At 40.6% G+C, this 13,383-nt stretch overlaps 2 protein-coding genes across 4 annotated transcripts; one reads left to right on the top strand and one right to left on the bottom strand.

Moving 5' to 3' along the window:
- Positions 1–275: 275 nt before the first annotated feature.
- Positions 276–9,840, bottom strand: fosl1a (FOS like 1, AP-1 transcription factor subunit a). Of its 3 annotated transcripts, XR_004615149.1 has the most exons (6): positions 9,361–9,831; positions 8,741–8,998; positions 7,603–7,710; positions 6,576–7,482; positions 924–926; positions 276–286 (listed from the first exon to the last, which is right to left on the bottom strand). XR_004615149.1 is itself a non-coding variant. In XM_034597649.1 (4 exons), the coding sequence occupies exons 1-4, from the start codon at positions 9,466–9,468 to the stop codon at positions 6,934–6,936; spliced, it is 1,020 nt and encodes a 339-aa protein (XP_034453540.1). In that variant the 5' UTR covers positions 9,469–9,840; the 3' UTR covers positions 6,147–6,933. The 3 variants fall into 3 exon arrangements, 2 of the variants coding, with proteins under 2 accessions (XP_034453540.1, XP_034453539.1); XM_034597649.1 differs by lacking the exons at positions 276–286; positions 924–926 and having other exon boundaries at positions 6,147–7,482; positions 8,741–8,995; positions 9,361–9,840; XM_034597648.1 differs by lacking the exons at positions 276–286; positions 924–926 and having other exon boundaries at positions 6,147–7,482.
- On the top strand, positions 2,663–5,274 carry ccdc85b (coiled-coil domain containing 85B). Its single transcript, XM_034597650.1, has one exon. The coding sequence runs from the start codon at positions 3,477–3,479 to the stop codon at positions 4,077–4,079; it is 603 nt and encodes a 200-aa protein (XP_034453541.1). The 5' UTR covers positions 2,663–3,476; the 3' UTR covers positions 4,080–5,274.
- Positions 9,841–13,383: the final 3,543 nt, after the last annotated feature.

Here is a 13,383-nt window from a genome sequence, read left to right as displayed (position 1 = left end):
CTTCACTAGAATCCAAAGATAAATATTGTAAAGATTTGATAATTGTAGTGAGTTGTAATTATACTTAATTAGCAGTTTCCAATTATAGACACAACATTTTAATCAACAAGTGAATTAGGATGTGTTATTGCAAGTTAAAATAAGACTATATCAATAAATACATGTAAAGGAATTAAAATCATTAGCTGCAAATTGAAGTGAAGTGATGACATCACTGATGTACATGGTGATGCATCAATCATTATATTCAAATAATAATTTATGTATTATGTGGAAATAGGCCACTCTACCTAATCAGAACTTGGATTTTTTGGGTTCCTCAAGTAGATTTTAATACATTTGTACATTAAAATAAAACTTTGGCTGCATTATTACTTGTACAGAGTATTTCTGCGTATTGCTAAGATCTGACTAATTCCTCCAATACTGCTCTTACATAACCTCTTGATCACACAGCAAAAAAATCTGACTGTGAATTATTTCATTGTTCTTTACTTTGTCTGTTATTTTTCCAAAATGTGTGTACCACCAATATCGCCTTTAGAATTAAATTATTCCATATTGACATTTTAGATAATGACTTTGTTTATTGTCTTCCGGACTGCAATGAACTTATGTTATAGCATTTTTTAATTGTTATGTTCCTTAATGTTTAACAAAAGGCTATCATGAGTTTTATATTCGAATGTCATATACTATTGCTTATCATCAGCAGTGAATGGCATAATCAAAACTTAAACGATCGATGAACAGTATCTGACATACATTAGGGTAAGGCCATGAATAAAGAACACTTTATATTGCTATTCATTATTCATAATATATAGATTTTATGTTGTTCTTGTGTAGCTAGACACACACACACACACACACCCCTGAAACCAAACCTGGTGACTTACAAAAAGACGGTTGTATATAATAACTATCTAATTATACAATAACTTTAAAAGAGTCCACAATTAGGACCTATCGATTTACAACAGACCCAAATCCTGTCACTCAGTTCAAAGTAAGTGAGGCATCACCAGCGACACAAAAATCAAATAACAATAGATGATTATTTAAGGACTCAAGTTACACCGGCACATTTGACAGGACTCCATTGTTGATCTCTGGCCTTTCATTTGAGCATGTACACTGTGTCAGATCAGAGATAGGCTCCTCTGTGTGAGCACCAGGCCCCCTCCAGCATACATGTGCTTTGCCTGCGTTTACACAATCTGCTCTCTTTTCCTCCGGCGATTAATCTGAATAAATCCCCAGTAAATCCCCCTGCGCACCCTCCCTTTCTGTGCTTCTGCATGTGTCCTTCAAAACCCAAAACATGGGAGAAAACGACCTCGTCAACATGTCTTTTTGTCGGATCCCTCGCCGCACATCCACGTCTATAACCTCACATGACACCCTGATTCCAGCCCCGGCTCCCCCTTGCGCGGTTAACACCCTGCATTGTTGTGGCCTCAGTGAAACAATGGAGGTGGGACAGAGGGCGGAAGGATGTGGCTGAATGCCTCAGCATAAACCCGTGGAAAAAAAAAGAAAAAAAAAAGGCTGCAGTCACACTTTCCGCCAGTGGTGTTTGAAAAGAAAGCAGCTCATCCAGGAGTCACTCATGGAACATTGAAGCCAACTGTATCCCACATCTTTCTGTTTAAAGAAAGACCTACAGGATGCTTATGTGTTTGCAAACATGTGGGGACAGATAACTAATAGTAGTATTATAGTATTTGAGGATGAGATCACCTCAGAGGAAGTAAGCCTTTCCTATGTGCTTTTACTGTATGATATGGGGGTAAATCCAGGTTTTGAATTCAAATGGGGTCGCACAAGTTCTTCACTGGAGGCACATGGAGCAGATCTTCAAATCCTTTAGAATAAAACCACGGGAAAAAGAGTTTCAGTCATACTTTCCACCAGTGTGCTTTTAATAGAAAGCAGCACATCCAGGAGTCACTCCTGTGTCACTGTAGCTAACCATATCCCACACATTTCTATACACAGAGGATCCCTGTGTCTCTCACCAAGAACTGGTTATATTTAAGGATGGGAGCACCCCAGAGGAAGTGGCTTCAATTTGCCCTTTCCTGCTCATTTCCTTTATAAACTGAGCTTATCCATGTTGTTGTGATATATTTGTATATGGGGGTAAATGTGTGTTTTTAAAATCCAAATGGGGGCGCAAAAGATCCTCACTGAGGGCGCACATGGAGCAGATCTCCATCCCCACATCTTTCTGTTTCCACAGTGTGACTCAGATGGATGGAGTCAGTTCAGCCTGATCGCAGAGCTGCCCACAACAATTTGCGTCTTTTCACCGCCATGCCATCAGTTGGGTGTGTGGAAGAGCCACTGGAAACCTCAGAGGAAACCACAAATATCTCTGATTGCTGTCAGAGCAACGCATCAAGGCAGCGATCGTCATGAAAACTGCAGGTTCCGGTAAGATCACACAAAATAAAAGCTAAAGTGTTGAGGAATATGACAAAACAGCATAATATCATCGATTCAAATAGAAGCTAAGATAAATTATACATCTGTTTTTCACTTAAACATGTTCTTAAAATACATTATACAGCACGTTCTCCTTTCTAATGTTAAACTTTAATAAGGTGGTGCTTTTATCTTGAAGGCCATAGAAATAGATATCCGGTCCTTTTGCAGCTTGACTTGGAATCAGAGCCGTGAAAGTGTTGGAGTCGGACATTGTTGTGGTAACAGTCCAGCCCCAGAGGATGAGCAGCGGCGGTGCGTCTATTTTGAAGGGCTGCGTTGGATTGTGATTTGTTTTGTTTCTTTTGATTTAAAACAATGGCACGTTTGGAACAACAACACGCCTAAGAAGGGACGAAGTGGAGAAGCTGCTGCACCACACGGACTCTGCCCTGCAGCCACCGGGGGAGTGTGTTCATTCAGCCGAGGAGCAGAGCGCAGCGCAGCCGGATGAGGCGATGCCAGCGACGTAAAAAAACCCCACAACATCTGCAGGGTGTGCGTCTGAGGCAGCTGGATTAAGCCTCCGTGGATCGACCGGGGCCTTTGTAGCACGACAAACCCCCCACAAGGCGACCGGATCCTGCTCGAGGAGGTAAAACAAGGACAGTAGTATTCCTGGAGGCCTGCTGGAGAACGCAGCCTGCTGTTGAGAGGATGACAGATTGACATTAATGAGGGTTCGTGGTGCGTTTTCATCCGCGACCTCATTAAGAGCAGACACTGGCTTCTGCGTAAAAACAGCACAGAGGCAGCGGCGCAGTGAAGAGAAGCATCTGAAGAGAGAAATCACATGTTTCTGCCTGGGTCTGGCCTCCGGTGCTGCAAGGGATCGCATATAGGCTACATGCCATCCACCAAACACCGCCTGGAGATGAAGAGGAGGATGTGGTGATGAAGACTGAGCAGTGAGGCATCGCCATCTCATCGCTTTTTATAGATTCTCAGGTACCATCTGTAGGTGTAGGTTTTTTTATTCATAGAAAATGGGCAGCGAGGGTGAGATAATAAACAGAGAGCTGTCAAAGATGTCTGACGAGGAATTGCTGGCGTGCTCCAAAGAGGAGCTGGTGAGCCGGCTGCGTAAAGAGGAGTCCGAGAAAATCTCAGCGCTCATCCAGCGAGGCCGGCTGATCAAGGAGGTAAATAAACAGCTGCAGGGACACCTCCTGGAGATCAGGGAACTGAAAGTCATCAACCAGCGGCTGCAGGAGGAGAACGTGGAGCTGCGGGACCTGTGCTGCTTCCTGGACGACGACCGGCTCAAGGTGAAGAAGCTGGCCCGGGAGTGGCAGCTGTTCGGGCACCACGCCGCCAAGGTGATGCGGGAGGACCTGGGCGGTTACTTGAAAAAGCTCGCCGACCTGGAGCGCATGCAGGACGGCCTGGTGAAGGAGAACCTGGACCTGAAGGAGCTGTGTCTGGTGCTGGAGGAGGAGTGCGTCAGCAGGAGCGACTCCAGCCCCGGCGGCTCCACCGAGCTCAACCTGCCCTGCATGGTGGCCCGGGACCTGGGGGACGGGAGCTCGAGCACGGGCAGCGTGGGGAGCCCGGACCAGCTTCACCTGGTGTGCTCACCGGATGACTGACGACGGATGTGTCACACAGACAGAAGCTTTGCCAGACAATACAAAGTCAATTGGTGCAAAAAGCATTAGGGCCTCCTGGATGCTGCAGAAAAGTGATATGTGTGCCACTGGACAAAGATTCTTCACTAGAGACATTTTTAGGACTTTACAAAGACATTTAATAGATGTTTGCCAGATGATAATGTATCTAAATTTTACAGTGTTTTTCTAAAGACATGTCTGTTTTGGGGGGGGGGGGGGATTCCCTTTTCAGTGGTCTGTTGGAAGAAAAAAAATGGGACCAAAAAAGTGGGTCACAAATATAAATTTATCTCATGCACTGGACTAGCCTACACTGGTAGAAGCCTTTTTTCTATTGCACTGGACAGCGTTACCCTGGGTCTTTCAATCAAAGATTCATTTCAATCCAGTTTTGAGCCATATTTAGTCCTAATTCCAATCGCACTGACATTGATGAGTTGTGATAAAGAAAAAAAGAAAACTATTTGATATTTGCTTTTTGCTAGATGCCCAATAATGTGTAATATTTTATGCACTCTCTTCCTCAGGACAGGATTGGAGTGCCATATGTGCATGATGATTGTGACACATTGTACAGGCCTGTGAAGCAGTCTGATGTTGAAGGCCCTTCAGGTTTACTGCAGGCGGGGCCGCTGCTGGTAATGTAACGTGCTAGAGAGCCAGCACACTTGTTAAGACACGATTAATGTCCTTGGACCTCGCTCAGAGCTGAACCGAGTAAGTGCTGACACTTTTATAAAAATCCAACCGGAAACTCTTTTTATCAAACTGGAAGGTCTACAAGTTTTAATGATTTCTATTCTATTCTCTTCAAGCCCAGCTCTTTAAAGTCACTCGTCGGACATGTTTTTATTACCTTGTTGTTGTTGATGTTTTAATTAGCATATCACAGTTTGTTTAAGTTTTCGCATTAGTCAGATTTCTCCTCTGTATCTCATGCTTTGTATTTACCCTGTATCATTATATAGGGATCTTAACTTTCCTAACTTTGAGCAATTCTTTATCTTGATTTATCTGTATGAACTAGCATTACTAACCGATCTCAGTTTAAATCATAGCTACTGCACATGGATTAGAAAAGGTTTTATTTTGTCGTTAGCTGTTTTTATTGGTGGGCTATGCTCGTACTCGTAGTGCATTGGAGAGCTTTAAATACAGTGGGTATGACACTCTGTGCTGTTCTGGCCTTTTTCTTTGCGTGCTTGACTTTGCCGAAACAAGCGTTGAAATTCATATGACACAGAACGAAGGATTGATTTCTGCACTTGTTGTTCTGACCTTCATGTCTGAACCATCTATGCGTGATTGATGCTCCCTTTATGTCACACAGACTGACTTTATGGATGTTCATCAGTTTTATTTTTAGTCTGTGGAGCTGAAGAAGGCAGTAATGCTTTTACCCACTTAGTGATGCACAGACGTCCTGTGACAGCAGCATACACAGATTTTTCCCCCTCTCACATGCTCTCTAGCTCTCAATCCGACTCTTTCCATCTCTCTCTCTCTAACCCCTTTTTAGCTGAGTGATCCGTTGCCCTCAGAACCATGTATGTTTCAGCAAGAGATCAGCTTCATTTTAGGGAACTGAGTAACAGTGAATTCAATGCTCACAGTTGATGGGCACATAGAATCATCTGAGCATTTGGTGGCTGCAATGCTGACAAACGCTTCAGTAAAGAGGCCACAGTTTGTCAATTGTCACAAAATATAAGCCAAATAGAATTTCTCAGAGTTAAAGCCAAAGGTTTTGTCTTTAACATGTCTTGTTTTTTGTTTTCATTAATTGATGATTTCAATTTCAATCAATGGTTGATTACGTGCATGAAACAATCAGTTATAAAAAACAAATGGGTTAATTGATGCATTTCATATCTACATTATTCATATTCCAGTTTGGGTTCATCGAGTGTTGCAGTGATCACTTGTATTTAACACTGATCCGTTCTGAATCGAATTAATTATGTTGCATTTCAGCCTACTCACCCTGTGGCTTGTTTGTTTTACAGCCAATTTCATATCATCACAATCTCCACACAGTTATGAACACTTGTTATTTATTTATTTTCTGTGAAGTAGTAGCTTTGACAAAACATAAAAAGTAAGGCACTGCCCACCCAAACAGCTCATCTGCCAGAGAAAACAAAAACATGACCAAAAAATATATATTACACTCTCAAAAATAAATACATGATTATGAAATCTGTGTTAACTCCTATGGCCCAGCCTTAGTGGTCAATAGTTTGCATAGACTATATTAGCATTCTTAAAAAGGTTTATATAAAAATAAGACCCATTTATTTGTCAGTACTCTATTTTCCTTAGCGAGGAGCTATATAAAGTGTTACATGACATGACGTAACTATGTCACAAATCATGACAAACGCAACATTATACATGCGTATAATTATTTTATATGGATTATTAGTTTTATATATTATTTGATGGTGTTATCAGTTATTAATAGAAGGCTTGTACAAACCTTATGTGAATATATATTCTGCATGCAATTCTTTCATCATAAAAAACTCTTTCAAACTCAAACATATTCATTCTATAGCTCTAAAAGTTAGAAATATAAAGTCTGTATATTTATATCAAATCTAAAACAGAGTGTAACATTCATCTCCTGATAATGCCGCTAAATTGCATGTTATCTAAGTACAGAATCAACTTTCTAAAGAGATGAAATGAAGCAGATGTACTAAGTTCATTTTGAAATGGTTACCCTAATCATCATTTTCATTGCTGTCAGGCTTCCCAGAGATCCTTTTTTGTGACACACACACACACACACACGAACATTAGTGTTTTGTCAGGATCATGGTGTTGCCAATCACAGTGTGAGGATGGTCGGCGAGTGCAGGGAGTGATCCGATTGGTCGCCGCTGCTGCTGCTGCGACGATGAGCCACCCCACAGGTCTGCGGGGCATGAGAGTGATGGACATTTCCTTGAAGTGATGCAGCATGGGATGTGGTGGAGGCGTTGGGGTCATTGGAGGCAGAGGGATAGGTGAAGACCATAGCTGCTGTGAATGGTGTTAGTGAGGGAGTAGATGTGAGAACCGGGGTGTGGAGGGATTCGGATTCAGTGACAACAGCAGAGGCAGATGATGTGGCAGGCTTGGTCGGGATGGTTATCTTTGGTTTGGGCTTCTCCATCTTCATTGAAAATTGAGATGCAGGTCTGCTGTAGTCTTTTGGCTCTATTTTGATGCCTGTCAAAGAGGAAACTGATGGACTCGGGTCAGAATCGGAATCAGAGTCTATTTTACAGATGGGACGGTGAGCTTCTAGGACCAGCTCAAGCTTGTCTTTCTGCTTTTCTAATTCAGCAATTTCCTTCTGTAAAATGGACTTTTCATCTTCCAGCTGGTCAGTCTCCTGCAGCAGAGGAAAACAGAGAAAGACAGACACATTAAAATTTGTACTCATGCCTTACAGAGACCAATAGCTTCTCTCTCAGGTTTTAATGTTACGACATCTTGTACAATGTTCACTCACACTTTGCAGCGAGTCCGTGAGCTCCCGTCGGCGATTGCGACATTTTGCCGCAGCCATTTTATTCCGCTCCCTTCTTACTCTGCGTCTCTCCACCTCTTCCTGGGATAACTTTGATGAGAAAGAGAAAAATACATTGAGCAGGTTATTCTGACACAGTGAAATGAAAGATAAACTCAAGGCCCAATATAATGTTTTAATAACTTAAATAACTTAGCCGAAACTCAAATGTACAGTGAGACGTGCTTAGAGTCCACCACCGGCCACATGACAAAGGAGAAATACTACCACCATGTGTGTGCTGTGAGTCACCACAGTCATGGCGGCTGAAAGGTTTTGAAATGTCTGAGCCTTTGTGCCCATGTAACACCCTTGCTCTGACTTCATCCAGCGACCTACTGAATAATTACCGCTCATCCCATATTTCCCGCCCTTCTGAGATGATGAGTCACCCTCACACTTCAGCTATGACTCGGCTGTGAGTCACCGAAAATGACTTGCCCCTGTGAGTCACGTGACAGTCCACTTCCTGTACCATGAAATTACCTCTCCAGAAACAAGATTGCGAGAGGGATGTGTGCCAACATGTGTCTGATGAAACCAACAAATTATATTTCTTGAGGTGTTGTATTGGGTCATGTTTTAATGACCCTGTTCTCCTCCTCTGACACGTTACACTGCTCTGCTCACACAAAGCAGATCATTGCAAACAGTGCGTCACAGGTGATAATTTTACTGAGTCAACATCGACTCAAAGTAAACACAGAAAAAGAACACAAACAAAGTGCATTCGCCCCTGGAGTCAAAATTAATAATTTAAATGAGGTATTAAATAACAATAATCTTCTTATTCCAAAAGCTATTAATCTAATGTACAAGTCTATACAAAATGTAATACTAGTGACACATTGCATGACAAGATATTACACACCACTTACACAGAAATGACTGTGCTTCTGTCCACACCTTGATATCTGTGTCCCCCTCAAGTAAAAGGGCCCTTTCATATTCTGTCATTGACAATAATGTTTTAAACAGAAGAAACAAAAATCCATAATCACCTGTTTCTCTTCAGAATGTGTCATTGGATTTTCATATTACTCATTAAGTTTCAGTCTATATTATCTCACTACTTTCTCACATGTTCATCGTTCCTGCGCCTCGTCGGAGCCATAGGGTTGGCAGCAGCTCTGATCACCCCCGGCCTGAAAAGGTGGGACTGGGAATGTGGTGGACCCAGGGGCCGTACCCCCGACAGGGTTGGGTAAGGGGGCACTGGTGATCTTGAAGGGCCCGGTGGATGCATGAGGGCGGGCTGGACCAGCCACTGGAGGTCCTGGCTGGTTGTGATGGCATTGAGGCTTGGGACGAACTGACCACTGCCTGCCATGACATACTTCTGTAAAAACAGCACAAATCAAACGTTATGAAGATGAATGATGAAAATGATCATTATAATGTTTATATATATATATATATATATATATATATATATATTTATAATGAGTTAAACTTGTTATAACACATTAACAGTATATTGTTATGTTTAATTGTTATTGTTACTTAAATAATTTCCCAATTTGGGATCAGTAAAGTACATCTATCTATCAACTACACACAATACACAAAAGTGATCAGTGGTAACAGTATTACATTGTTTACTGTGTTATTCTAACTTAAAGTTCACGTCTTTTTAAAAAGTTGAACAGTTTTCATTCATGTGATGTTCATGTGAAGTGTCTCCTGGTTGAATGGAGGTACCTGCTCCTGTGTGGTGGACGTGCTGCTGCTTCCCAGGGATCCAGGGTTGGACTCTGAGCCGGTGTACGTCGGGTGCCCTCGTCCCTCGTTCCCAAAGTTTCGATACATCCTCTCTGTTAGATCCTCTCCTGTGAAATGAGGGTAAAATCGATCCCGGCTGTGGATGTTCGACCCTTCAAGCCTCACAAAAAAAAGTACTTTCGAGTTGAGTCTCGCGTGTCAATTCAAACTCCGGGCAAGCCCACCTTCTTGCGGTAAATCGGTAGAGTCCAAACGGCTTCGTCCTCACGGGGGGACAAGGAAGAAGAAATGGCCTCGTCCTCCTTTCCAATCGTATTCAAAACTCCTAAAACCCCTCTCAGAACGTCTCCTCTTCGTGAGTCACGCGTCTTGAAGACAAAGTCTGGAGACGATTGCGAAGTTGTAAACTCTTAAAGCGGGACCGTAGTTTTGCCACGCCCCTCTGCCATTACTGGAAATAGTGCTGTCTGGAATCTCTCACGAATATGACCACGTGCCTCGTGACGTCGTTGACCATATTTGGTGAGAGTTTCCTCCTGAGAGTAACACAAGGGATTCCTCGCAGAGCCTCACCTCATGGCCTCACACTGGTCTAACTTCTGTTTTCACCCGTGGAAATATTACTGCTGCTTCCTACTCCGCTGGAAGTGATGTCACATATGACATATTGTGTTTACACTAAATTTCGCAGTTTGAAAAAAATACTTTTATACATTTTATATTTCTACTGGATGCGATTGTTATGATTTCAACCAACTAATAGGAAGTGGATCAAACTAGACTAGTTTTAATAGTGTTTCTTACTGTTGAAAATGTCACTTTATTAAATAAATTAAAAAAAATTCATGAAGACTAGTTTACTCTTTGTGGTTTCAAATAGACATTTTTCCAGTGCTTATTGGGGATTATCAACATTTTTATTTATCAATTAAATGTCATTTTACTTCAATATATCACTTAGTAAACTCATGTGGTGCTGCCAAAATGAATTTACTAACTTTAAATTTACACTGTAAAATATTGTACGAGAATTAAAAGAAATATACTAATCTTTTATAATGAAATTCATGTAAATTGAGACAATTTATTATTTTTAAGTTAAGTCCACTTACAATTGCTCATTTTCAATTTCATATTGATGTTGGATCTTATCTTGCTATAATGAAAACATGTGTATTGTACTGTATGTATATAGTAACCTTCTAATAGCTATATTAATGTGAATTAGTGAAAGGGATATTAAATATTATATTATATTAAGGTGACTATATTTAAGAAAAATGTTCTCCAATACCCTTTTAACATAAAACTACTATTTCATTCATTATAGCTGTAAAGACTGATGACAGTTAATACTATTATTATTTGAAAAACCGTAGGAACATAAAAATGTTACGTGAATACTCCTATGTCTTCAATATGAATCACTTTCAAGGTTGTATGAAGTTTACACTACAGTTACCAAATGGATCATAAAGTTTAGCCAAAGTTGGGTGCATGTGCCTAATTGTGTTTAGGGGTTTGGCAGCCACTCTCACTTTGAAAACCACATCAATGTGCATGCATGCCTGTGGAGATGAGTCAGGCAATTTCCACAAAGCTGCTCATTTAATTCTCCATCCGTTCCAACGACTTTTTTTTACTTGCAAGCACAATATAGCTCCTAGTAAAGATTCAAAAAACTGCATGCCGTAGATTTGGCGAGCTTAGACCGTCAACGGCTGCTGACCTTGCAGTCCCTGGGGACACAGTTCCCGGCAAAGGCTGGTTTCCCCTGGCTGCTGACTGTTGCACCAATGTCTCATGTTACTGTGAATGCTACTCCGGGGAATATGGATTGTCAATAAGCCCCAAGTTAATTGAAAAGTCAACCCAAGAAAGTCTCCATTTGGGAGTGAAACGTGATCAAAACCCTGCAGATCAATGACCTATTTGAAACGCTGCACTTTGGGTTACAACTTAATCTATCAATGAGAATAGACACAGTGAAAGAAAACCAAAACTGTCAGGAGTATGTCATTTTACAAAGGATATACCTGCTGCTCATTGAGCCATTGAAGTGCTGAGTCTCAAATATCACACCCTGTACCTATCAGGACACACATGCCGGATGGTTTAAAGGGAATCTGGGATAAAGGTGAGTGTGAGATGACTCAAGCTTCAGGAATTCAATGATGACACTCTCGCTATGTCTCTAATCGTGATATGCTACAACATGTTGACCACAGTCTCTGATGATACCTACATGATACACCTATTCTGTCTTTCATCATTTATCAGGAAAAAGTCTGCTCTACACGTATTCCCATTTTGCTGAATGAAATTGTTATTCAATTTATGTATATTTACTTCTTATAGCGTGGGTTATTTTTGTGTTTACTTCACTTTTTTTGTTGGTTACTCCATGTATTTTTTGTCTTACCACAAATTTTCCCCACATACTTTTTACAGTTTGAGCTTAATAGGTTGGATTCCATTACAGTTTACTCACCCTAAAAATCCTCGTCCACACCCACAACACCCACACACTCATCCCCCACACACATTTTTATAACTACATCCTGATGCCACACACAATAGAATTGAATTGGTTGACTGGGTGTTGCAGTTCATACCTTGACAGTTCACTGTTAAGTACATTAGGCAAATTATCTTAGTGTGATTGAGCAGAAGAGTTTTCAACATCACTGTACCCAGACTGAACATGACTTATTGAGGTAATACTGACATACTGTGTGCATTAATTTTTTACAAGTAAATAACATTGGATTAATATAATTACTATAAAAATCCATGTACAGTATTCTTACTATAAATGGTGTGGTAAATATAATATAAGGTAATAAAATTGAATATGATACAAACTCATTCTAAGGGACTGTATAGCACCTTTAAATTATGAATATATCAATTTATTAGTAGAAATCCTGATTCAAATTGTCCTGTAAAATTGTTTTGGAAGTATTAGCAACACAATGTTTCAAGTAACAGAGGTAAAAGTTGCAGCATTGAAGCTGGACCAAATGTAGCTAAATATAATTACATTATATAGCAAACATATTAATAATCCACTTCTGTGTGTTTACATACACTATCAAGTTATTTTTACTGTATTTTATCAGCTCATCATTTGAGTGACTAGTGGCTATAACTGTCAAACAAATGAAATTATTTAAAAGTACAGTATTTTTCTCAGAATTGTGGTGAAGTTTAAGTATAAAGTAGCATCCCACGGTGGCCGAGAGAGCCCAACGCACTGCAAATTAAGAAAACACATGCAAATAGAAAAAACATGTGCCAATTAAGATAACAACTTCATAAATTTGACGACACATGCACCGCAAACACATGCAAATACAGAAATGCGCTGCAAAAAGTCACATAACAAGCAAACTCAGAAACTCAGAAACTCAGAAATGCTGGAAATTGCAAAAACGATAACAGAAATGTTTCCAGGGGACCCAACAAGTGATGAATCATCACCACTGACGAGAAGCTGACTTCAATAACTTCACAAAGCATTGACCTTGAGGCCAGGTTCATCACTTTTTGGGGAATTTTGCAGGGCATGTGTGGTCAAATTGGTGAAGATGTTTTCTTAATTTGCACCTGTTTTTTCTATTTGCATGTGTTTTCTTCATTTGCAGTTGTGCTCTCTCTCGACCACCTTAGCCCCACATCCACAATAAGGCCAGAAGTGCCTCATCCTTGCCTGAAGTGGCCCAGATCTGTATCCTATCTGGGTAAAGATTTTGATAATTATATTGAGTAAAGACTCAATGTACTCCAAAACACAAACTGAGGGCTCATTTATTTCAACTCCAGCAATGCATCATATTGTGTGATCTACTGTATTTATTAACTGCAATGATTGTATTTTTATTCAATTCAGTAGATCTTTTAATGTCTGCCCACAGTACATATATTAAAGTCGTGGCCTATTAAACATCTATCAAACGGAGAAGTGACACACTGAAGCACTGAGGCAAAGACTTCGCTTCT

The sequence above is a fragment of the Hippoglossus hippoglossus genome, chromosome 10 (assembly GCF_009819705.1).
Source record: "Hippoglossus hippoglossus isolate fHipHip1 chromosome 10, fHipHip1.pri, whole genome shotgun sequence".
NCBI classification, from domain to species: Eukaryota; Metazoa; Chordata; class Actinopteri; order Pleuronectiformes; family Pleuronectidae; genus Hippoglossus; species Hippoglossus hippoglossus.
This window is presented reverse-complemented; position numbering and strand designations above follow the sequence as displayed.

Excerpts from the sequence above, each read along its gene's own strand:
- ccdc85b (XM_034597650.1), top strand. The coding sequence starts at position 3,477 with ATGGGCAGCGAGGGTGAGATAATAAACAGAGAGCTGTCAAAGATGTCT.
- fosl1a (XM_034597648.1), bottom strand. The coding sequence starts at position 9,468 with ATGTATCGAAACTTTGGGAACGAGGGACGAGGGCACCCGACGTACACC. Across the intron at positions 8,999-9,360 it reads CGTCCACCACACAGGAGCAG|AAGTATGTCATGGCAGGCAG; the intron begins GTACCTCCATTC and ends CTGTTTTTACAG. Across the intron at positions 7,483-7,602 it reads TCACGGACTCGCTGCAAAGT|GAGACTGACCAGCTGGAAGA; the intron begins GTGAGTGAACAT and ends CCTCTGCTGCAG.